At 32.9% G+C, this 26,190-nt stretch overlaps 2 protein-coding genes, 1 long non-coding RNA gene and 1 other non-coding gene across 6 annotated transcripts; 2 read left to right on the top strand and 2 right to left on the bottom strand.

Annotated features, from left to right (window-relative positions):
* Window positions 1-6,409: 6,409 nt before the first annotated feature.
* On the bottom strand, window positions 6,410-8,909 carry LOC128195020 (uncharacterized). Its single transcript, XR_008246551.1, has 3 exons — window positions 8,737-8,909; window positions 8,517-8,586; window positions 6,410-6,680 (listed from the first exon to the last, which is right to left on the bottom strand). It is a non-coding gene; the product is annotated as an uncharacterized LOC128195020 (long non-coding RNA).
* Window positions 8,910-10,094: 1,185 nt separating this feature from the next.
* On the top strand, window positions 10,095-18,755 carry LOC108319472 (chaperone protein dnaJ A6, chloroplastic-like). Of its 3 annotated transcripts, none has more exons than XM_017550639.2 (8): window positions 10,095-10,274; window positions 11,582-11,712; window positions 12,953-13,076; window positions 13,219-13,276; window positions 16,588-16,630; window positions 17,433-17,481; window positions 17,566-17,646; window positions 17,722-18,755. In XM_017550639.2, the coding sequence occupies exons 2-8, from the start codon at window positions 11,606-11,608 to the stop codon at window positions 18,559-18,561; spliced, it is 1,302 nt and encodes a 433-aa protein (XP_017406128.2). In that variant the 5' UTR covers window positions 10,095-10,274; window positions 11,582-11,605; the 3' UTR covers window positions 18,562-18,755. The 3 variants fall into 3 exon arrangements, with proteins under 3 accessions (XP_017406128.2, XP_017406118.2, XP_017406108.2); XM_017550629.2 differs by having other exon boundaries at window positions 12,950-13,076; XM_017550619.2 differs by having other exon boundaries at window positions 10,097-10,274; window positions 12,941-13,076.
* Window positions 18,756-23,049: 4,294 nt separating this feature from the next.
* On the top strand, window positions 23,050-23,134 carry TRNAM-CAU (transfer RNA methionine (anticodon CAU)). Its single transcript is given in 2 exon segments — window positions 23,050-23,087; window positions 23,099-23,134. It is a non-coding gene; the product is annotated as a tRNA-Met (tRNA).
* Window positions 23,135-23,217: 83 nt separating this feature from the next.
* Window positions 23,218-26,182, bottom strand: LOC108345919 (haloacid dehalogenase-like hydrolase domain-containing protein At4g39970). Its single transcript, XM_017584814.2, has 11 exons — window positions 25,689-26,182; window positions 25,511-25,604; window positions 25,053-25,097; window positions 24,890-24,940; window positions 24,625-24,699; window positions 24,503-24,536; window positions 24,140-24,195; window positions 23,999-24,058; window positions 23,739-23,798; window positions 23,580-23,626; window positions 23,218-23,490 (listed from the first exon to the last, which is right to left on the bottom strand). Exons 1-11 carry the CDS (start codon window positions 26,063-26,065, stop codon window positions 23,442-23,444), a joined length of 948 nt encoding a protein of 315 aa, XP_017440303.1. The 5' UTR covers window positions 26,066-26,182; the 3' UTR covers window positions 23,218-23,441.
* Between the last annotated feature and the right edge of the window lie 8 nt (window positions 26,183-26,190).

The following is a 26,190-nucleotide window of genomic DNA, read 5'->3' as shown; positions in this document are numbered from 1 at the left end:
TATTTATATGTATCTCGAAGTCATTTTCATTAATAATTGAATAATTTTAGTTGATGGTAGGTATTGACGGGACTAGAGAGATTGTGTGTAAGTTGAAAAAAAACATTAAACCAATTATATATGGTATATTGATGTGATAAATAATATATAATTTTCACAATTAATTTATATGTATTACTTGTCAAACCAATATGATATTATTATATTAATTGTAACAATCTTAATTAATAAATATTCTATACTAATTATATCATTATAATTAATACAGTAATAAGTATATATATATATATATATATATATATATATATATATATATATATATATATATATATATATATATATATATATATAAAATGTACTTGCAATCTTTTTAAAAGTGTTTAAACAAATTTTAAAAGAAAATACAAAACTCAAGAATAAATATAACTTATTCTATCATCTCAAAGCTTTGCAATCTCATTACTTACTTGCTTCTATCATCTACCTAATTTCTTTTTGATGTATAAAATACGATAATTGAAAGTGGATATCACAACACAACAAAGAAAAGCATAGGATAGTTAGTGAAAATTAAAACAATATTACACATTACATTATCATCATTAACTCAATATCAACAACATCATTACTCAATCATAACATAGACATCTTACTCTACTTTCGGGATACTCGTAGATTGAATAGACTTAAAGACTTTGCATTTGTCATAAATATCAATCCCACATTTTTCGAGGTATAACTATATATATGTTAGGACCATCTCGAGTATGATTAGGGTAAAGTTTCAAATTGAAGGAACCTCCTTTGATTCTCACCAGTAGATATCTTTCTCTATGTGAGTCTTGATACTAACAAAATCATATAGTCTTATAGCGGAATCCATTTCTATACATCAACTAACATCAATTCAATGTAACACTCTCTCCCTATAATGAACGCATTCACATCATCACACAAACATATAACTCATTCCAAAAACATTAATTTAATTGAAAATAAATCTTTTTTCTCAATTTTTCACCCACCTAAGGACTACTTTCCCTACCTAGGGAAAAACAAAATAGAGCTCTCTAGATTGTTAATTTTTAGTTGGCACCCAACAACACTAGCTCGACCCTAGTGGCCCAAGTCCTGATGCTCATTGAAAAAATCAATTTTTTTTTCTTAACACCCTCCTTTAATAAACTGCCCAACAATGCTACAAAATTTTAGAATAATATGTGTATCAGATTAGCCAATTGAGTCTATCTTTCCCATTTTACTTTTGTCTTGTACCAAAAATAAGTTCAATTCGATTTAAAATCTTCTCAAATAGTATCAACTGATCAATCTGATACATCGTACTCAAATCAAAATATTTACCCAGTCTCACCATTAATATAGTCCAATCACAACCTAAATAACTATTACATAACACAGGTTAATATTTCATCCACTTATCATAATCTTTTCATCATCATGATCATCATCATAAACTTGAATCAATAGTATTTTAACCTTTACTAACTTCTCTTAGCTGAGAATAGATTTACTCAGAGTTCAGGTTCTATAACTTAAGAGATATTGCTACTTATAGCAAGAGATCTAGAACAAAGTTTCTAAATATAACAGAAATTCAAAATATGGTCGAATAAGTCAATATGATCAATTTTTTCAACTGACCACTCTAAGATTGATGACTAAAGTCATACCAAACTAAGAGATGATGAATTTTATAAAACAAATAAAAACTTACTTTATTTAGAAAATTTGTTAAATAATGTCATTTAAGCTACATATTTAAACTTAAACTATATTATATTTTCTACTTAAACTATGTTTATTTTCTTGTGAGATGTAAATTTACTAGTGGAAATAAACATTCAATGACCTCAAATAAAGATGGTAAAGAAGTCCTCCTTGTTAAAGAAAACACGGTGACAAACTTGTAATAAAAATAAACTTTTTTGTGACGGTTCATGGGAAACCATCATAGAAAGCTTGATTTTTTAACTATGAAACGATGGAGGTTTCATGCAAAATCATCATTAAAAGTGTTGCGTATTAGGAAAAAATGTGACTTTTCCTTTCTTGTGTTACATTTTTTATAGTGTTTACAACTTCACACTCCTCTTGCTATCGTCACTTGTACTCACCTCATTCGATATTGTTGTCAGAGGTCATCCTAGTTTAGTGTCATCACATGTGACGTTTATCATTATTCCTTTCCCGCTCACCCTACTCGCTCGTCCCTTCTCCATTCTCGTAACTTTCGTCGTGTTGACCCACTAACCTTGTTTGCATTTTCACTTCTATAGGTGGCCATTGTTGTTGCTCTATTGCTTTCAATATTGTTGGTCCTTCTTTCTTTGTTTGCGTCTTTTGCTCTCTAGTGCCGCTCTCCATTCCAAGTTAGATTTTCCTTATTTTGTATTAAATTCTTTAATTTAATTAATGTTTATCATTTCTAAATTAGATAGGATTTAAATTTAAATTATATTTTATTTAGTTTTTGAAATATTTGTTTTGTTGAATATATTGGTATTTGGTCTAAAGGCGTTCAACTTCCAACAAATATTGTTTGATTAACGAGAATTATTTTTTTATCTGTTATATTTTTGTTGGACCCTTGACAACTATTTCTATATTTTATTCATTTTGGGTTAGATTAGTTTGTGACACAATAGAAAAAGTGAGTATGGGGTGTTCGACCTCTAAGTTATATTATTTGATTGAGATAGGGCCATTAATGAAAAAGTGAACTTTTCATACATTGATCGAAAAATTATTTTAATGATGTATCTACAAAACATAGATATGGATGAGAGTTTGATTGACTCAACACATGTAAAGTGAAAATTACGGAAGATTGGTTAAAGAATTTATATAGTTCATTCAACATAATACTTGAGTGTAGAAAATACTTGTGTGAATTGTTTGAATGGAATGACATTAGATGTTTCCATAATTAAGGAACATCTTTGTTTATAAAATAATTTATTACTTACACATGGATTTATTTATGCTTCAATTAATTTGATGTAGATTTTTAACGAGAAACAACACTCGACTTAAATGTATTAACTTATGCCAAATGACATAAGCAAATTATTTTATTAACTTATATAACACTTTAGTGTAGTTGACAAATTAGAACATATTAGTTCATAAAAGTTTTATATTTATATAAAACTTTGTTTCTAAGTTGGTATTCTGCTTTATATTTATTAAAGTGTTTAGTGTTACAAAGTTTTTGAAAAATTGTAGAAGATTGTAGGTTATGCAGAAATTCAGAGTTCATTTAAAAAAAAAGTCTCACTTTTAACAATGGTTATAACCCAAACCATCTTTGTAAGTCTATTTTTAACGATGGTTGTTTCTCTTGTCTATTTTCTTTTTATTTTTGGTTTTTGTTTTTCTACGACAATTATTTCTAACCATTAATTTTTGTTTTTTAAATATAATGATTGTTCTCACCTTTGTTATTGGTTATTTGAACATATGACCACAGGTGAATCGTCTTCAATTCTTCTCATTTACAACCACGATTACATTAAAATCTGGTAGGGAATTATTATTAAAAATCTATTGTAATCATGTTATGATCCTTTATAATGATTGGTATTATAAATTTTCTACTATTTATTTATATTTTTTAATCCTTTAAATTAATGAATGTATAGATGGAAAAAATATGTCTTTTTAAAGAGAGAAAAATATTATTAATTATTTTATTTTAAAAATTTAGTGATTTGACTCTATTAAAATAAAATGTTCACAACTTAGATCAGTCAAATTTACTTGATTTATTTAGAGCTTAACATTCAAGTTCAACCTGAGATGATAAATATTAATAATCATGTATAATTATTCGTTATACGAGATTTTTGATATTAAAAGAGAATATTTATATTGATTGAATAATATGAGTATAAGTATAAGTAATATTTGACTTTTAAAATTAAATATCAAGATAAAAATAGATATGTATATATTAATTTTTTATTTTTTATTTTAAATTGGCAAAATATTCATAATTTATTAAACATTTTATTTTAAAATTTATATTGTAAAGCATTCTTTATTATTTCACATTAAATAAAATATCATGTATGTTTTTTTTATAGTAAATTCCTAATATTATTATATTTTTCACTGTTATTTTTATTTTTCATATAAAAAATGCAATAAATATTTGCAAAGATAGAAATTCATAATCCTTTTATATCAAAATGAATAATAAATATTACTATAAAGCCAACTCATCCCATACTAAGCATCCTAGTGTACACCATATGAAATATTTTCTTAGGATGTCTATTAATAAGATTGGTGATTCAAACTATTTTTATATAATTTATTTCAACTTCACACTCAATCTTAGAAGTCATGATGGAAGTTAAGTGACACTCAGTTGACATGTCGTGATGATCTTTCCCTTGCATTACATACTATTGACATGTAAACATCATCTTTAATATTTTCCTAACACATTTGCATCCACAAATTCATAATCACTTTTAATATTTTCAAATAACTTATTTGTCTGCTTATTATTTATTTTTATGAATCTGTTGAAATTTGAAAACACTCTTTATTATACTCTGCAATATTATGAATACCTTTGAATTAATCATTTGACTAAGAATTTTGATTTTACCCAAGTATAAATAATTTTATAAAACTATCATCAAAGAAATAAATAAATTAATCAAATAAATAAAGATTAATTTATTTTATGTTAAAAGTTAGATTTGAAATCTAATTCAATTTGATAAAACTAATTTATAAAATAAAATTTATAATTATTTATATATTATAAATTGATTTTATTCTTTTTTTTAATATACTTATATTAAAAAGGAAACTAATAAAATTAGGTTTATACTCAGTTATTACTCTAAATTAATAAAATTATTACTGTAAATTAATCGTTGTGTAACTTCTAATATTTTAATTTTAATAAAGAATATTGTTTTATAAAAAATAAGTATTGTAAGAACTTATTAAAATACATATATATATATATATATATATATATATACATATATATATATATATGTTAGCCATAATTTTGAATTCAGAGTAAATTTTTCTACATAAAACACACCAAATATTAATTATTCATTGTATTATAAGGTTAAGAAAAGGTTTATAAAATGCATAAAATATTTAAAAATATAATTTTAAAATACACAAAATATATAAAACATATAAATATCTATAAAAATAAAATGAAATAAAAATATTTATTGTTCAGCAAATAAAAGTCTTTATTTATGCCTTATACATGCTCATATATATATATATATATATATATATATATATATATATATATATATATATTATATAGTCATAGCAAATTATTATGCAAAGAACATCTGAAAGAGTAAATTATTGAAAATAAATTTATAATATATAAAAATGGTATAAAAGAAATATTTTCATTAGCCAAATAATCTATATATAAGCAATTCACAATCAATTATAAACATATAATACAATCAATTATAAACATATAATGATGATATAAACCACCACAAATCAAAATTATATGTATAAGATTTGTATTAAACATGCCTTAATACATATTAGCATATGATTAAATACTTAGATTTACAAACAAATATAAAATAATAAGTTACGACAAGTTTATTACAGTCTAAATCGTACATCTATCTATGTCACAATATGCAAAAATTTCTTATTAGTTTCTCGACATCCAATATCTTAGTCTATAACTTAGATTATCAATGAAACAAAGAGATATGTTTGTTATAACAAATACAAACACTTAATACATAAAATTCCATGTATGTAATCATAATTTTTTACCATTCTTATTAATTTTTAAGATCATTTTCATACAACACGTAATTTCATAAATGTTTAATAAACATAATTATATAATATAACTCATTTAATTAAAATCACAAATTAATAAAATATTTTAGACAGAGACTATGATTGAGTTTCAATGTTGTATATGCTTGAATGAAAAGTTTTCTAATCACATCAAATTCCTAAATTATAATAAAGAAAAATATAAAAATTTACACTATTTATCTAATCATATTTAAAACTTAATTCAAAAAAATTTTATACTTCACATATATAATTTAGTTACTATATCAACTTATCAAGTATCCAATTCATCAAGCAAAACTTAGTTACATTCAAATTCAACAATTCAAAAAAAATTCTTAACCAACCACAATCTCTACATAAAATTTAAGATACTTTCACATTCATATTATTTCTATAAAAAAATATATAAATAACTTCTCTTATATACAATGTTTATCTTTAAAACAAATTATAAAAATCCAGACAAGAAAATTACTCAAAATTTAGAAACCTAAATCAAAGTATTATGATCAAACAAGTGGAGATACATCTCAACTTATTGACGAAAAAAATATTATCAGAATTGTGACATCTCAAATATATAGCAGTATATATATAGGTGTCATCAATCATAATAATAGAAAGCAGTTAAGACAGTAGTTTAAGGTGTTTAGGATTACAGTCATCCGGAATGGTCTAAGAATTTAAAACTTTAAGTGCAATAGCGTACTAAACTTGAACTTAATCATAAAGAGTATTTCAAAAGAACATAAAATGACTAAGGAACTCCTAGGAAGACTAGGTTGCAGCATCAGCATCCTCAAGCTCTTGCTCGAGGGGGACCTCCTCAACATCTACTCCCATCCAAGTGGATGATCATCGTAAAAGGAAACATACACAGGCAACACAAACAAGCAAGGGTGAGCTATGTATAAAAATCATGTTATACAATCACACGCAGCATGCAAAGACCATAACACAATACATACTAAGATCGAACGCATTATTCTGATACCAATGATCGACCACGTGATTTGACCATCCAGACTAGTATGAAATGTCAAGTTCTAGGGGTTTGTGCACCCGGGTGGTGTAGTAACTGGAAAACCATCAGCTGCCACCCGAGGTTAGTCCGTTATAACTCACCTAAGAACCTATGGGCTAGGACCTCCTACTATTCTCACCACATGACTCATCACTCTCTACTTGAGCATGGATGATCATTAGAATGTCAGGATAAACCCCATAAGGTCACTTCGGCCATTCATACAGTCAATCACAACAAACCACAGGGCATCACCATGTAACCTCCCTTGAGGATAATGGAATTACGTCCAATAATCACACTTGATGCACTTACTTGAATCACAAACTTTGTACATATACATACCTTCAAACTGTATTCTGCAACATAATATAACATACTCTTGATCATGTTACACAGATTAAGTCACCCAAATCAGTTATATAGACATACATACACCCTGACAGTCAAACAACATCAAACAGCTCAAACAGATGAGGAAAAGTGTGAAACTCACTCAACCGGGTCGCACAGCGCACTAGGGTGCAAGGCAAGACAGCAAAAATTCGCACAGCAAACCACCCTTGGTGCGCTGAGCGAATTTTCCTGATGGGGAAGACAAGGCTTGACAGCAAAAATTCGCACAGCGCACGACCCTTGGTGCACTGAGCGAATTTTCCTGACGGGGAAGCTTTTCAGCTAAAATTCGCATAGCGCACAGGGTGCACTATGCGACTCTGCATAATCTGCAGAACGAAATTATGCAAATTTCAAGCACTCAACACCCCAAAACTCGTTCTAGACCTCTTCCTTAACTTCTAATGATCCTAGATCGTAGTATAAGCCTAATTAAACTTGTCTGTTTGATTATAAACATTATTAGCATGATTCTAAAGTGATCAATACCCAACTTTTAACTTAAAACTCCGATTTCATTAACCCAAGAACCCAATTTCAATTCTACCATTTTGAACATGAATTTACTCAATTTTATGACCCTAATCAGTTCTAATTGACTCATCCAAGCTAGCCAAACTGCCTAATTACACTCAAGACCACCTATGCTCAAATTTACTACCTTAGTTCCTCTCAAAAGACCTAAAATAGTACCCCAGTAACTGTTTACTCATCTAACAAAGCTAACACATGATTTCCACCCTCAAACACTCCTTATTAACCCAATTGGTCATCGGAGAAGAATCAAATGTCTGAACACATCAGACTCACCATAAGTGCCGGTACATATGACTAGTCACAACTTGTTGGGCCATTCTAGGGCTGCTCTATGATCAGGGATGTACCAACTCCGGTTTTTAAGATTCCTCTATCCTACCAACAATGTGCTCTCAACCAGTCCCAAATTACCTCTCTACACTGTCTTAGTACTTCAATCACACCCCCAATCATAGTAACTCAAAATTTCTATCTCAGTTTACTTAATCCCTTCCAAAATGACCATCATAACAGTATTAACACTCTCCACCATATTTAATCACAACAACATAGTTATTCCCAAATCAATCACAACATCAATTCACAGTTCATACAACATTCACATACAGGGCAGTTTCATATAACATAAATTTACAACTTCAAACAGAAATCTAAGTCATACATGCACTAGTTCACTAAACCGAAATTAAGAGAAAAACCCAGCTCCCCTTACCTGGATTCCAAGCACAGCTAATTTAAGAAGTCCTAACAGTACCTCCGCATAGAGGCAGGTTCAACAGTACCTATAAACCACCAAATTGGTGTAGAGCACAACTCTTAGAGCTTGTTTGGGCATAAAATATGAAGATGAAACCTCACTAGTAACATGCAACCAATAACGTTGCATGCCCTAGGCTCTAGAAACAACGAAGGAAAGGGGAAAAATCACTTACCGGTCCAAACGAAAATATGATCAGATCAAAAGGAAGCTCTTGACGTTGCGGTTGCTTAGGCAGCCCCTAAACAAAAATCTAACGGTTCAGCGAAGGGATATTTTAGAGAGAAGTCAGAGAACTTTTAGGGAGAAAGGGTTTTTAGAGAGAGAAAGGAAAGCTGTAAAATGAACTTGGATTTCTGAAAAGTCTCCTTTAAGGCTAAGGTATCCTTAGTTTATGGGTCTGACTGCCTTAACATAAAACCCAATAGCCTTTTACTTTTCAGACCCTTACAAGAAAAAAAGATTCACATAATAAATAACAATTTGTATCTTTTAAAAGTATCGTTAGGTAAAAATGTTCAACATCTATTTTGTACTATAATCAGATTTTGAAAAAGAAAAATAAAATAAAATTTAATGGGAAGTGAGAAAGAGAGAACGAGAACTAGAGAAAGATAGAAAATAAAAGATAATAAAGATTTGAAATTTTACCAAAAAAAAAATGTATTTTTAACAATTTTTTTAAATATATTTTAACAACGTACAGTGATTGATTTATTTTAAATATTTTTTAAAAAATAAATTTAAATAAACTAATAAAATAATGACATGTTACTGTTAAAAAATTGTTATAAAAAATTGTTACCCTTTTACAAAATCAAGCTTATAATTAATAATTTAATAAGAAAGAAGTGAAGTCTGTGACACCCGGGCACGGAGACGAGGGCGGGGAGTGACGCCGGTGCAAGAAGCATGGTGCAGGGGGCACAGACAAGGAGCGGCTCCTGGCAGCTTCGGGTGGAAGGGGTACATGGATGAATCGAACATACACCGGAATGAGAGGGATTTGGAGATTGTATAGGTATGGGACTATACAGTTGAAGGATAACTTAAAGGAATTGATTTGACTACTCATATCACCAAAATGCATTTGCTTTTCGGTAGCCTAGCCCATAAGAACTCCATGGTTAAGCGTGCTTAGCTTGGAGACAAAGCACACTGGAAAGCCTGGTGGTGATCTGTGGGGGCAGTCGATGGTCCCTGTGAGTTGCATTAAACCCGTTTATAATTAATAATCTAATACTTAAACAGATTAGGAAAAAGTCAACTGAAAAACCAAACCCAAAATCTCAACTTAGGTCTTTACTAATTAAGTTCATAAAATTAAAATAAAAAAAAAACACTAAAAAAGTGGTTGAAAATTTGAAAGGAATTATTTGATGTTATCTTATTAAATTAGTTTTTGACTATTAAGAGAAAGATTTGAGAAGAAATTATTAAAAAGATTTTAGGAAAAAGTTGTTAACATAATATCTAATATCCTGAATAACAGAGAAAAAGGATAGAAAAATATCCCAAGGAAGAGAATCAATTAGGGGAGACTGGTACGTGTATTTTAATAACCACAATAAATCAAACAACCAAAAGAGAAAGCAATACTAGGTGTGTCCACCCACCATCAATTATCAAAGAGAACTCAACCAATTCAGCGCTCACTTTTCCCTGTTCAGAGAGAGCGCGAAGCTTTAAAAAAAGAACCGTCACTACCGCCAGGTTTTCTCTCTGAGTTTTTACAGTTCCCATTTTAATAAACTTAATCCTTTTGATTCTTTTTTATATAGACGCGATTAGAATGTTGCCGTTTCTGTCTTTTTTATATGGATACTTGTTGTGTTTTTGGAGTTAATTTTATTTCATGGTGATAAATGAAGGTTGAATTTACTTGTAATTCATTTGGAGTTTTGCTTGTAATTTTTTATGTGGTTCTCGTTTTGTTATTTTGTAGGTTTAGGGTTACATTCAGGATTTAACTTTTATTTGGCTATTGGTTTGCATTTGGTTGTAATTGATTCTGGATGAATTTTCATTTGGAGTGTTAAGAAATAGGTATCATTTGATTTAGGTTATGTCCAATTACTTTTCATCACACGGAAGCCTAAAACCATCTTAGTCCTTTTACTTGAGAATTAAACTCAAATAATTCTTGAAGGATTGATTTATCCTCTCATAATCTTCTATAATAAATTGATACAAGAGTACATGACAATTAGAGTAATCCTAGTCACAATATAATCATGACAATTGACAATTAGAGTAATCCTAAACACAATATAATCATGACAATTAGAGTAACGCAAGACACACTATAATCATGACAATTATAGTAACCCAAGACACAATATAATCATGACAATTAGAGTAACCTTAGACACAATAGGATAAATATCTAACACTTTTCAAGAACCATAGAACCATATCTGATAGCAATTGATCAGTACCCAAGCACTTGGGAAACTCACCCTAGAAAGTTGCCTATTATGGGGGAAAAGCCAAATACTTACCTACTGCAATGAACATCCCGTACTACTCTATATATGGGACTTAGGCACCCCATAATACATAAGTCTTTATCAACTTATACATATCACACAATGCTCAAACCCACGTCTGCTAACCCCTTGAGAAGGGATGTTATTCTTTATACAAGTTATGTATTCTTTCTTTCTAGATCCCCATCCTACATGAGGTGATTGTTGATTTATTGTGTTCTGAGATTTTTTGCACACTAAAAATGGAAGAGTTTTTTGTTTTTTTTAAGAATTGATTTGATATTAACTTCTTAGGATGTACTACTTCTTTATTGTATAAAAAAGTAATTCTGTTTTAATTGCATAAGTTGTGTAATCTTATGATCAAAAGGTTTATTTATCATTACTTAAGATTTTTTTTTTCTTTTCAAGTATACATTATACTTGTAGTGCCATTTGGCAACTTGAACACCTGATCTAACCTTCCCCTCTAGCAACATTTAGAGGGTCTCTTACCATGCTAACATATTAAAGTTCTGCGATTTTTTTCAGCTGACAGATCATCAATAAGGGTTGATGGCAATAACACCTTTTAGTAGTACATCTACTGCACAATGGGGAATTCATCCTCAGCTGTTTGTAAGATCCAGTATTACAGGCAAGGTTGCATCATCCAGCCACAAGTGAGTTCTACAATTGAATATTTATTTTGTAGTATGGAAAAAGTAAAGTTGTTCCTTTAATAACAATTTATGGGGCAATCATTGCGTGTAACAAATTAACTATAGGTCTGTGGTTTGCAGCCCCAAAAATCATTTTCATTATTCATATTGATGCAAGCATATATTTCTATTTAATATTGTTTTCTCTATAACATCACCAAGATCAACTGGGATATAATCATAAGTTAGATGTAATTTGTAATTTTGTTACTTTAATTGTCATTAACAACAAATTGTTTGGGTGTGGCCTGAATTATCAGATACTAGGGAATCTTTCTATACTATCTGTGTGTAAGTATTGTTGGATTTAGAGGGGACAAAGCGAGAAAGTTCTAGAAACTATGCTTTCTTATTCTCCTTGAGTACATAGTTTATGCCAGACATCCATATATATAGACTATTAATAGACCTGGTGGCAACTTTTTACTTAGTTAATACACGTCACAGTTATCATCTTGAATAGCAGCATAGCGGCTTGCTTTATAAACTTGGGATGACTGTTATTTTAATAATGTAGTACAAAATAAATAGTTTATAGCATACATATTAACATTCAAAGACTAAAGAAAACTCTAAAGTTAAACAAATGCATAATAAAGAATAAAAGTGGCATTTGCACCTTTACTCACCATCAATCTTGTAGTAATAAGAAAATATTAATGAAGTCAAAAAGTGAAAGATTATACTGACATTAATAGAAAAAATAACAAATACATAAAAATAGTAGACTGTGATCTGGGAAGTTTAAAGGATGAAAAAAAAAGAATGGAACACTCGGAAAAAGTAGTCCTGTAAAGTGTGAAGGAACAATATTCAAGACAGTAGTTTTTGTGTTTGGGATGATCAAGGACGGGTTTAAAATCCTACTATTGAAGGAAGAAACGCATTTGAAAATTGGAGAGAAATCACAATTTACCCTGCAAAAACTAAATAGAATGCTCTTTCAGCGGGTAAATATGGGTTTTTGAAGCCTATATCATGATAACATTGCTATTTGAAAGCTGTGGCATCTGAGGGTTGCTCCGTCCTGCTACTCCACAGTGCAATATTGACTAAATGACATTTTATCATGTGATACACGAATCCAATTTCCAACAAATAATATATTTAGCACCTACCCAACAGATATACTCAATTTCCAGCTTGATCATTGTGCTGGATTTTGTAATATGTTTAAGTCACCTTGCAGTGTTACCAGCAGGGTAAGCTTCATGGCTGCATCAAGTTCAAGCTTTTTTTCTCGAGATTCCACACTACTCAATGTGGCTGCACCCCAAACTTTTAATCATCGCAAGGGATCAAGGTTGATTGTTAGAGCTGATGCAGTAAGTCTGAAATGCAGCCTTGAGCAGCAATGACCTTTTGTGGATGTGCTTTAAATATATGATAGCACTTTTTGAAAGTATGTTTCTTATTTAAAGTATATAAAGCCCTTGGGCTGAAAACCCTTTATTTGTCAACATGCAGGATTATTATTCTGTCCTTGGGGTTTCAAGAAATGCTAACAAATCTGAAATTAAGAGCGGTAATGTCCATTTGTTGCCTTATCCTCTACATGATAATCTCTCCATTATTCAGCTCTGTAATGATCTGTTAATAACCTTTATTCTGCTAGCCATCTATTTTTTAAGTAAAAATATTTATCTCTGTAATTTTACTTTTTGACTATTAATGATTACCCACTATTTTGTGATTCTTTCTGTTTTCTTTGACCTTTGAGAAATCAAAATACTTTTACTTATTTGTGTGTGTGTATATATACACACATGCAATGTATGTATATGTATACATCTGTGTGTGTATAAAGCACACAAGAAAAGTTCGTTGAAGAAAATCTAGAACATAAAATTGTCAAAGAAGTATACTAGAACCTACAATGGGGATTCGAGTAATTTCATTTAGTTGCCAGGATCGATTAGTATACTACCAAACAAGAGCCTATTACATTTTTTCATTAGATATGAGAGCTCTCTCTTTGTTTTTTTTTTCCCAATGGACTTCTGTTCCTACTAATTCTAATTAAGCATAGGGTTACCTTTCCACACCAAAAATTTAAATTAGTTGGAATTATTTACTCCTTGGTTTGCACTTCCGCATTTTACTGAGGCAGGAGGATTTTGTATAGAAGGGATATTGGCTATAAATGTGGTATAAAATTGTTAGGTAACCATCTATAGTGGTTTGTTATGATAGGTAGTTACCAAATAATTAGTTAAATATCTGAGTTAGTTAGGTTAGATAGTCTGAATAATAAATGATGTTGCTTATAAATAATAGAGATAGATAATCTTGCATTTGTGAGGAAAATCTTTGACCCAAGAATCTAGAAAGTGAGACTTATCATCCCTTTCACGTATTTTCCTTGTAATATGGGATAGTTCTGCACTGACAATACAAAATTATTGAACAGGCAACACCAATTATTTGGACAAGCACTGTACTTGATTTAAAATGTTGGTATAAATTGGAGTAGAGATCAATAGAACATAGTAATTGTTAGGACTTAGAGAGTATAGGAAAGGAGAAAAAGAATAGAGAAATAAGGAACTGCTGAGCGGTTAAGGGGGGCGGGACAGATGTCTATATAAGAGGAGCTCTTTTATTGTTTTCGGTAGACAGTTAGAAACTTGGCTTGTGCAGACCGGTCTGAGTACCTGGTGAAGGAGGTTAAGCTCCTGATATCTCATTGTATTCTTGTTTCTTGATGTGAATACCATACTATACGTTGATTCAATTGCTTGTGCTATTCTTTTGACTTGAGAGAGAGAGGAAGATAGTTAGGATTCATACCTTGTTTCCTAACAAAGTGGTCCGACCTGTCAGATCTGCTTGGGAGGGGACTACCGGATCAAGAAGTTGCCGGATCAAGAAGCTGCTGGACCAAGAAGTTGCCGGATTACTGTACGGTGAGAACGAAAACGGTGGAAGGAAGAATGAACGTAGTCGAGGGACGATTGGAGCACATTGAGAGGGCCGTAGACGGGTTGAAGGCGGAATCAACGACGAATCGTCAAGAGTCTATAGCGATGCGCAAAGACATCCAAGAACTGATGCGGATGATGGGTGCGTGCACCAAACACGCCGATGAGAACTCCGACGGAAGCCAGGGTTCTGTCAACGGCAATCGGAGGGACCGGCGCGACGACGCAGAGGGGGAGAGAGATGGGGAGCGATAAGGGAACCTACCCAATTGGAGGCGAAGGGTGGAATTACCCATCTTTGAAGGACCCGACCCTCTGAACTGGATCAACCGGGCCAAAAATTTCTTTGAAATACAGAAGGTGGCAAAGGCAGAGAAGATCGAATTGGCCCATATTAGCATGGAGGGAAGCGTCGGATATTGGTTTAAGTTTTGGAAAGATAAAGCGAGCGACCGATCGTGGGAGGGGCTTAAGGAGGCTTTGTTGATCAGGTTTGAGAGTCGCCACCGTGGCGGCATTTTTGAGAGGATGGCGGCGATAAGGCAAACGACCACCGTGGAAGAGTACGTGCGGGATTTCGAAGCACTGGCCGGATAGATGAAGGAGTTTTCGGACGACCAACTGTTGGGGTATTTCCTGGCGGGCCTAAGGGAGAAATTGAGTGCCAAATACGGCCACACGACCCAAGAAATTTGATGGCGGCAAAGAAAATTGCGCGGGAGGTCAAAGAGGCACTACGCGGGTTAGGTCTGAGTGTTTGGGCAGCACCTAAGGATTCCCAGTTGTGGGGTCGAACGACGGGAGGAGGGGCGGTGGTGGCGAGAACCGAAGCGGCAAGGAGTAACCTGGGGAGGATTGTCGCAACTGAGAGCGTCGGATCGGTGAGGAGAGACAGCACGACGGGTAGTGCGGCGAGAGAAGGAAATCCTGGGGGAAGTGATGACAGAGGAAGAAACTCGCGGAACCTTCCCTACCCAGAATTTCTGAAGCGAAGAGAAGAAGGGAGGTGTTACAGATGTGGGGGACCTTTCAGGCCAGGGTACCAAGAGAAGAGTTTACGAATAGTGTTATTGCCTGAGGATGAAGAGGAGGACATAGAAGAGGAGGTGGTAGAAGTGGAGCTGAAACGGATGGAGCTCTCGGCCTTCTCGACTGGCGGAATAGGATAGCATTGCATGAGCAGTTTCAATTCAACCTTGGGGACAAGGTTGATCTTCAAGGGGGGAGTAATGTTAGGACTTAGAGAGTATACGAAAGGAGAAAAAGAATAGGGAAATAAAGAATAGGGACAAATGTCTATATAAGAGGAGCTCTTTTATTGTTTTCGGTAGACAGTTAGAAACTTGGCTTGTGCAGACCAGTCTGAGTACCAGGTGAAGGAGGTTAAGCTCCTGCTATCTCATTGTATTCTTGTTTCTTGATGTGAATACCATACTATACGTTGATTCAATTGCTTGTGCTATTCTTTTGACTTGAGAGAGAGGAAGATAGTTAGGATTCATACCTTGTTTCCTAACAGTAATCATATTAGTGAAACATATTTTCTCTTTTCTCTTGTTCCACCTAACTCTAATTTAAACATCCATCATCCTTTCCGTCCATATTTACTTCTGCTGTAGTGTTTACAAAGATTGGAACTCATCTGTTCTCACTCTGCTTTATTTTCTGCTGACTGTGATCGTTTCTGTCCACCAGTTATTGTTATATGTCCATTTTTATCCCTTTGTCCTTCTTGTTTCATCTTCTCCCGTTGTGGCAGCACTTTTACCCCCTCAAGATTGTTTGTCCATTTTAATCTTTCTGATTGAGAAGTTGTGATTAATGAGGAATTATTTGCTGGATTGTGCATGTTGTACTGTGATTAGTGCCTAGTTTATCATAGAAATATCAAAGTTCTTGCTTTTTCACATTTCAGCGTATCGGAAGCTTGCCCGGAATTATCATCCGGATGTCAACAAGTGAGTAGTTATTATTATTATTACTACTACTATTATTTTCTTATTTCATAGATTTGACTGTCTCTTTTTCTGATTATGCCCCTTCCTGTTTCGTTTTGACACTCCCCCACCCCTCACCTTAATGCAATTGTACCTGTCTTGTGAATTTCATTCAATCATATTTTTACTTTGGTCAATAAAGCTTTCTTGAATTACTTTAGCTGTTCTTTCTTGTTTTATGATAATTCATTGCATACTGAAAAAACAATGCTTATTCTTTTACTGTCATTTGCGTAGAGGTTTTATGTGAAGCAAAATGATGTTATTTGTTCAAATTGAAGACTTTAGTACCAAAATGAAATTAAAATTGAGCTTCACGGTGTGTTTGGTATATCTATGAAAATTGAATGAGTTTTTGTTTGGGTAAGCTTACTAAAAAAAGTGATTTTAAGATAATTAAATGTGTATAGAAAAAAAAGACTTTTACATTGTTAATTACAAAAAAGGATACGAAGTTGTTTGGAAAAAGGTTGAAGGAAGAGAAACATTGTTGGAAAATTTGAGGATAATTTTTTTACTTTTAATTTCTTAGACGTATGAAAACAACTTATTTTTCATTTTTTTAGTAACTTTCAGCTCAGGTCCAAAACACCTGTTATTTTCAAACTACCTTTTTCTATATAAAAACAAGAAAAAATAAGCAGTCCCAAATGTCAATTTTGCTAGTTGCATAGTTTTCTGGAGTAATATGCATTCTGAATCATTTTTGTAGACATTGGATTTCATATTGTTAAACAAGTATCTGTATTATCTTGTGTTGCAGAGAACCTGGAGCTGACCAAAAGTTTAAAGAAATCAGCAACGCATATGAGGTAAAACTACAGATTGTTGAACTCAGCTTGTCATTATGCATATGCCTAATAACAACTTGTTTCTCTGAATAATTTCCGTTACAGGTGTTATCAGATGATGAGAAACGATCCATATATGACAGATTTGGAGAGGCTGGACTTAAAGGTTCTGGAATGGGGATGGGGGTAAGTTACCTCTGATGATGTATGATTTAATTTTTTATTTTCGTTTCTCAACGAAGGATTTCTCTGTTATGCCAGGATTTCAGCAATCCATTTGATCTGTTCGAATCATTGTTTGAAGGCATGAATCGCGGTGGAGGTTCGAGAGGTTCTTGGAACGGTGCAATTGATGGTGAAGATGAGTATTACAGTCTTGTTTTGAACTTTAAAGAAGCAGTTTTTGGCATAGAAAAGGAGATAGAGATAAGCCGATTAGAGAGCTGCGGAACTTGCAATGGCTCAGGGGCTAAACCAGGGACTACACCAACCAAATGTAGCACTTGCGGAGGTCAAGGACGGGTTGTCTCTTCAACAAGAACTCCGTTAGGTATCTTCCAGCAGTCAATGACATGCTCTTCATGCAATGGGAGGGGCGAAATTTCAACACCTTGCAATACATGTTCTGGGGATGGTCGGGTGAGGAAATCGAAGAGGATAAGTCTGAAGGTCCCAGCTGGTGTGGACTCTGGTAGTCGTCTAAGGGTCCGAAATGAGGGGAATGCTGGAAGGAGAGGTGGTTCCCCTGGCGACCTCTTCGTAGTTATTGAGGTTATCCCAGATCCTGTCCTTAAACGAGATGACACTAACATTTTGTACGCCTGCAAGGTTTCGTATATTGATGCAATCCTGGGGACTACAACTAAGGTTCCTACTGTAGACGGAACGGTGGACTTAAAAATTCCTGCTGGGACACAACCCAACACAACACTTGTTATGGCTAAGAAAGGTGTTCCCTTCCTTAATAAAAACAATATGAGAGGTGATCAGTTGGTTCGTGTGCAAGTTGAAATCCCTAAAAGACTCAACAATGATGAGAGAAAGCTTATTGAGGAACTTGCTCATTTAAGCAAAGGCAAGACTACCACAGGTAGGAGATAGTATTTTCTAGGAACCTGTGTATCTATCTACATACTCTTTTTATACTTTCACGTATATTCTTCTTTCACACAGATGCATCTTTCTTGTTTACGCCTCTCTGAGAGGGATTTTATTGTGTTGGTGGAGGTTTTTCATTTATTCTTAGAAACAGGCGGAGAAGAAGAGCAGAATAAATAAGAGATCTTTTTCTTTCATTAGAATTTATTCTATTTTGGAGTAAAGTGGGGTTGATCTTGAATTATGCTTTAGGTTCAGTTCCTCGTTATTTCGAAAATTTATATGTTCTGAGAGAAAAACTAAAATAATTATTCATTTTCATATATTGTAAAATTGTATATTCCTTATTTAGTAGGATGGAAATTGAGAACTATAGCAAATGTGTTATTAATCGTAGGTGGCAATTGATTGTACTTAGTTGGAACAAATCTGAATAGATAGTTGTTCTCAGCATAAAACCATTTTTGACAGGATTGAATGAACATTAAAAGTCAAAGGCTTTATTGTAGTTAAAATAATGTTAAACAATTAAATGAACAACTTAATGTTGAAGTGTTTCTTATTTATTGCAAATAACCAACAAAATATACTCTGCAAAAAATTATTGAAGTAAAACAAAATAAAATTTAGGTTTACAACCATACAAGACTATACCAATACAAGCAGAAAGCAAAGTGGACAAAGAAGTTGTCTAGTTGAAAAGAAACTAACAAAAATATTTTCTTTTATTTATTATTAAAATTTTAGAAAACGTTTCTTTGATAACCCAAAGTTGTCAACTTTTTGACAAATGATGTTTTTTATTGGTTGGTTTGTAATATTTTATTAAGAAGGTGCATTTTGTTGTGGAGGGTATTTTTGGAAAGGAATTTAAGATTCTCCTCTTCATTTCGTAGTTTCATTTGACATTTTCTCTCTCCCCACCATTTTCATTTCGGTCTTGTTCGTCTCTCTCCACCATTTTCATTTTATGTAGAGTATTGCTTTCATTCTTGCGGGTCTTCTTGTCGATCGAAAGAAATTTTTTTATGTGGAGCATTGCTTTCATTCTTGCGGGTCTTCCTGTCGATCGAAAGAAATTTTTTACTCGAGTTGGAACTTGTACATGTTTTTTGTATACAAAAGATCATTATTATAAATGTTGGATAACATGTACTGATAATATATTATATGAAGAAAATTTCAATTTTAATCTAGTACCATACGTTATCTACTAGTGTTGTTCGAGCATATATATATATATATATATATATATATATATATATATATATATATATATATATATATATATATATATATATATATATACACACGTGCTCTACTCACACTTAAACACTTAAAAGAAGTTTCATCCATTCAAGAAATATGAAAAAATGAAGTAAAATGTCTTTGGCTACTTATGTGTCCAGAACTGACTCCTGCAGTACAAGTTTTTGTACCAAACCAGATTTTTGTTCGTATAATCGTTTACAGGGTCCTTGTAATCGATTACAATGGCCAAAGAGGCCCACACTTGATTACCAAGACATAATTTGAAAGGTCTTTGAGTCTAGATTCTAACAAAATAAGAATCAACTCATTTGGAGTTTGGTGAAGAAAGTTATGAGAACCAGCAAATGTCAGAGGTGGCAAAAATGTATAAAACTTTAACTTTAAAGAATTAACTGCACCTACTCAGATGTCCAAAAATAAAAAATTAGTAGTCATTGGAAAGAGTTTTGAGTCTATTTTCTAATAAAAAAAGAATCACATCATTTGGAGGTACGTGGAAAAAGTTATAATTAAAATAGTCATCAAAGGTCAAAGTTGACAACATCTCAATCAAATTGCCTTTGGGGAGTGACGTTCTCACAGCTGGGTTCAAGACTTAGCTAACATGATCATCACACCAACATTGGGTCTTTCCTCCACCATGGGTTGCCCAAACCTCAGTTTTCAGGCTTTACTCAATCTTAAACACTAAAAAGAAGTCTCATCCATTCAAGAAATATGAAAAAATTACGTAAAATGTCTTTGGCTACTTATGTGCCCACAGCTCGCAAAGGTTAGAGTTGACAGGAATATATAAAGCGTTAACTTTAAGGAATAAATTGTACCTACTGAGATGTTAAAAAATTACAAATTAGTAGTCATTGGAAAGAGCTTTGAGTTTAGTTTTTAATAAAAAAAGAATCGCATCATTTGGAGGTCGGTGGAAAAAGTTATCATTAAAATAGCCAACAAAGGTCAAAGTTGACAGCATATTATCTCACTCAAATTGCCTTTGACTACTTATGTGCCCACAACTGGCTCCTACAACACAAGTTTTTGTACAAAACCAAATTTTTGTTCGTGTAATCGTTTACAGGCTCATTGTAATCGATTATAAGAGACAAAATAGGCTACGCATGTCATAGATGCATTGAAAATTGGTGATATCATTATTCATGGATGATACTCAATCGCATTGGCCACTTTGTTCATTCACATTCCAAACAACAACATATTTGACAATGAGAATAACAAAGACATTAAAACTTCAATTAACATTAACAATAACCAACTGAAGTAAAGTTTCATCTTTTATTTCATTAAAAAATTGGGTACAATAAACTTATTTGTTCATCTACGTACAATTTTGTATTCCTTTTTATAACAATTCAATACAAAAATCACTTGTGTTTCGCTCTATTTTCTGTGTATAGGGTTCTAAGCACCTTGCTCTTGTAACGCTTTCGCGATCAGAACCTCACAAACCTCTGCACATTGGGTTGGTTGTTGTACATGCCTCCCAAGCTTACAAAGGCAGTGTTTATGTTGGATTTTGCACGAGGCTTACTTTGTACATTTCTCCTTTTATTCTTCTCTTCAAAGCAAAACATACTTTGTTGAAAAAGAATGATGAACACACAACTGCATCAAAGAGACCAAAATAAAAAAATGCGAAATCCCAAAAACGAAAAAAAAAAATTAAACACAACAGCGAAAACCCAATGCCAAACCCAAAATACAATGAAGAAAATGGATAAACCCATTTACCTTGCTCGAACCACCATGGTCACTGGAGAATGGCATTGCACACAATGAGGAATATGAGAGCGAACGAAATGGATGACAAAATGAGGAGAGCGGACTTTGGGTTCGTCCCACGCAAATGAGGACCTTCACCAAAGGTTGAAGCTTTGGGTTCGTCCCTCGCAAATCACGAGCTTCACCAAAGGTTCGAGAGATGACAAAAATGGAGGGAGAACGAAAATGAGGAGAGAGAACCATAATGAAGAGAGAGAACATAAATTGGGGAATATGAGAGAAGGAAGAGATCAAATACGGTGAGGGGTAATTTTGGAATGAACAATCTCTTAACTCTGTGACCTTTTCCACGTCACATTTTCATATTTTAATTTTATTCTAAACAGACCAATGAGACGCTGACACGTGACATTGTAAAAAAATTGTTAAAATATAGTTGTCAAAATATCGGGATCCTACATTTTTTTAATTATTTATTATTATAATTATAACAAAAAAATAAAGAAAAGACAATCATTAATTATGGTGCTCTTGTAGTCGTAAAAACACTTATTTCTTTTTCACTTTAGCAACATAATTGACATGTGTGCAAATCACTATGTATTTCTACCTAGTTGTGCATTCCTTCTCTTTTTTGAGCATTTCTTCTCTTTTTGGGTTGAAATTTGAAATGGGACTGACATGTTTCTTTTTTCTTTTCAGATATGTTTTTGTTTTACTATTTTTTTTGTATACATTTCCTTATTTTACAAAATTACATATACTAACTTTTTCACATTATTGACAATTATTTTATAAACGGGTAATTAAATTAGGACCACCAGTTTTTTTCAGTATTTTTACTTTCTTTTTCAATGTTTTGTCGTAAAACAATTAAAATTTTTCAGTATCTTTCTTTCCCTTTTTTTATCTTTCACATTTGCACCTATTCAGCTAAACAACAATGTTAATATTTTTCTAATATCCATATTTTATTAGTTATTTTTTTTCTGAAGTATTGATTTTTAAAGGAGTCTATTAACATGCATACTTGTACTTTTGTTTGATGTGCGAATTTAGCTTCGAAAATTTTAATTGCACAAATTCAGTAATCATATACCTGGAAGGATTTTAAATTTGAGTTGGTCATTCCATTTTCCATCTGATAATTAACAAATACTATCAAACTTGTTTGAGATGGTAATGTATAATTGAGTTGACACCACAATAAACATAAAACTAAAAGCACAAAAGGAAAATTATATTTTTAACACTTATTATTTTCCCTTATTTTCACTTTACAACCCTTTTTTCACAATAAAATATTATATTCAACTAATAAAAATAAATACAAACGAAATTATAAAATAAAATAATAAATTTTAGGATTATGAAATAGAAATATAGATAATGTTAAAATATGTAAACTTTTTAAGAAAGTCTGATGCAAAATTAATCAATATTTTACAAACTTTATAATGAAAAACAGTAATTGTACAACATGGGGTGGTGGCGCAGTTTGCTAGCGCGTAGGTCTCATAGCTTCTGAGTGATCCTGAGGTCGAGAGTTCGAGCCTCTCTCACCCCAATTATTTTTTTTCCTTGCTTGTTTTTATGTTGAAAAAAAAAACTGATCCTAACCAAAATATCTCAATTTTGTAGCACTGGACGTGATAAAAAAATATATGGCAACCATTCCAATTTAACGACAACAACACATAAACAATACATTGTGATCTTTACCACATTTTGCAAAGAATTGTTGTCATATTTTAACTTACATGTATACATCCGCTGTGAAATATATGAAAAATGTCTGTTTTAAGAGAGATACCAATTTCCTGATAGAAACCTCTACAGGTCAGCAGAAACGGTAACATTTACACGCAAATCTTTTATTTTGCAGGTACTGCATTTTGAAGCAGTAATTCCAAATCTTTCAGTCTGCATGATGGTTCACACAATTTTAGTATCTGATCATAAATGAACAAAACCTAATAATATCTTAAGTTGTTAGCAGCAACGTATCATACCTTACGTTACTCAAGTCAGGGTAGAGTGCTATGGCCTCCTTGAAATCCTACAATACATCCAAAATAAAATCCAGGTACATCATCATGCAGCTAGTTTGAATGGATAGTTATTGGCATTTTGCTGTTAAACTTATTTCAAGGTTTACTTAATTGCCTCACCTGATCAGCTGTGGAAGGTGTGTAGGTAACCACGCATGACATCCCTGCTTGTGTTGCTGCCTGCAGAGGTTAATTTAGACCAGATGATAGTTTGAGCATTTTGTCTAAATGTAATTTGGCAAATTAAGGAACAAAACGAAATTCCATATGTCTAAAAGCTCGTGTAGTGGTATTTCTGAGCTCATTCAGTTAATCTTCTTTTCTTGAGATTGGTTAAATCTCAAAGGAAGTAGAAAATTGACACTAAAAAGAAAATGTACCTGTAATCCAATAACACTATCCTCTACCACCAAGCAATCTTTGTCTGATATACCTAGCTTCTGCAATGCTCATGTAAATTATGCTCACTCTGTTAGTGTATAAAAGAAATTTTAGAGTTTCAGGTTTCAAAGATTTAAAACCTTGGAAGCTGTCAGGTATATTGATGGGTCAGGTTTCTTTTCCTTCACATCATCACCTGAAGGATCAGATAAAAGAACAGATGCATTTAAATTTGAGTAGCAAAGTATTGCCAGATAAAAAGATGATAAGCAAAGTGGATGCTGTCGACTAGGAAACCTTTTTCTGCACATACATATTAGGACTAACTTTATGAGAAAAAGGGTTATCCAATTTCTTATAGGATGAAAAATGAATTTAGATGCAAATTAATTGAGTTTTGAAGCCTCAGCTGGCGCTGGAGCATGGTATAAGTTTTGTTTCATTATTCTTGATCAGGAAATAATAGTCAGAAATGTTTATATGATCAATTAAAGAAAGTATACCAGCAAGGAAGCAATCAAGGCCTTGAAAGCGCTCCTACAACAGAGATAATAACTTGGTTGAATGCAAATTAATAAATAAATTTTTACTACCAATAGTGAGAGTATAAAGAAAAAGGGCTTACAAGTCCTATAAGGTTTTCAAGACACAGAATAACTGAACTTTTAGTTGCTGCAGAACAAACAGCTAGCTTTTTCCCCTGCAACAGAAATTGGGCAAAACATGACAGACTTGAAAGCTAACATCTCTCTAACCAACATAACATTAGTTAGAACAACAATCAGATAGAACAAAAATCCCATCACAAGTAAATAAAGTAATACTTCAGGTAATGAAAAACAATAGATCAGTACAATGCTAGAAAACATATAGCGTTATCTTTATCTTACTGCATCTTTGGCCTCATCCATCAATCTCAGAACTCCAGGTCTGGGTTTTACCTGTGTCAAAATGTACAAGTATTTAGCAGTATCTTACCAACAACACAAACACCAATTCCACAGTTCAGGAAAGTGGAACACAAGGACAAGAAATAAACGGAAGTCCACTCACACTTCCAGACTTGATTATTTCTTTGTATCTCTCAGTCTTCCAATCCTACATAACAGCAGTGAATGACAGTTGAAAGGGTCTTGACCAGTTATTCCATGAATGCAGCACAGGCACACAAAATAAGTAGAGTTTAATGTTCCCATAAGAGTAAGGTAAAGATGTTTCCACCATTAACCAATTAGAAAACATGTTCAACATGAGTTTTAAAGTAAGTATCACAAAATCTAACAATCTTACCATAACAAGTAATCTACCGTCAGATGTCAGTTTAAATTTTACACCTTAAAAGCATTCTAAGTATATCCATCTTGGAGGCTGCCAAGTTCAGTAGACCGAGTCTGAGCTCGCGGAGAATGAGAAACATGGCAACTCAATTCATCGGAACGATAACAACCATGTCATGAAGCAATGTGACACAAAGACAGACAAGTAATAAAAGAAAGAAAACAAACAAAAACCTGAAGAGTGTCAATCAACTTGGCACGATCCTCGTCACTGGTCGGAGGCGTCTCGAACAACGTGGACGAAGGCCACCCGTGTTCCTTAAAGTACCTTAAAATCGCCGAAACGGTATAATCAGTAAAGAAGCATTGAAAAGATAAAGGAATAAGGAAGAAAAAAGAAAAGAAAAAGAACCATCGCATTTTGGGTTTGCCTCCACCAATGAGGTTCTGGAGTTCGTCGTAGAATTGGACGTCCCAGTTGAGAGGGCCCGGAGAAGAAGAAGAGGGGCACCGAACGTTGAAGTGAACAAAGGCATCGTTGTAGGCCTGGCGATGCAGGTGCTCAGACTCGAGGATGACGCCGTCGCAGTCGAAGATGAGAGCCTGAAGCGAACGTGAAGAAGAGGAAGCGGAAGCAGAGACGGATAAAGCGCGGTTCTTGGAAGAGAAAAAGTTGATTCTGGGATATGCAAAGGCGTGTTTGGTTCTGGGGAAGAAGGAGTAGGAGGTGGTGGTGGTGGTGGTGGTTGTGGTGGCAGTGAGAGTGAGTGCCAGAGTAGAAGAAGCCATGTGAAGAAGTGGTGTTCCTCATCACATCCATCATTCTAATATATTTTGTGTGGCTCTCTGTGCATTGCCATTCTCCAAACTTTCTACTCTCTTTTCTTTCTAACCATCATCTTCCAAATTTTCTT

This window comes from Vigna angularis, chromosome 1 (genome assembly GCF_016808095.1).
Source record: "Vigna angularis cultivar LongXiaoDou No.4 chromosome 1, ASM1680809v1, whole genome shotgun sequence".
NCBI classification, from domain to species: Eukaryota; Viridiplantae; Streptophyta; class Magnoliopsida; order Fabales; family Fabaceae; genus Vigna; species Vigna angularis.
This window is presented reverse-complemented; position numbering and strand designations above follow the sequence as displayed.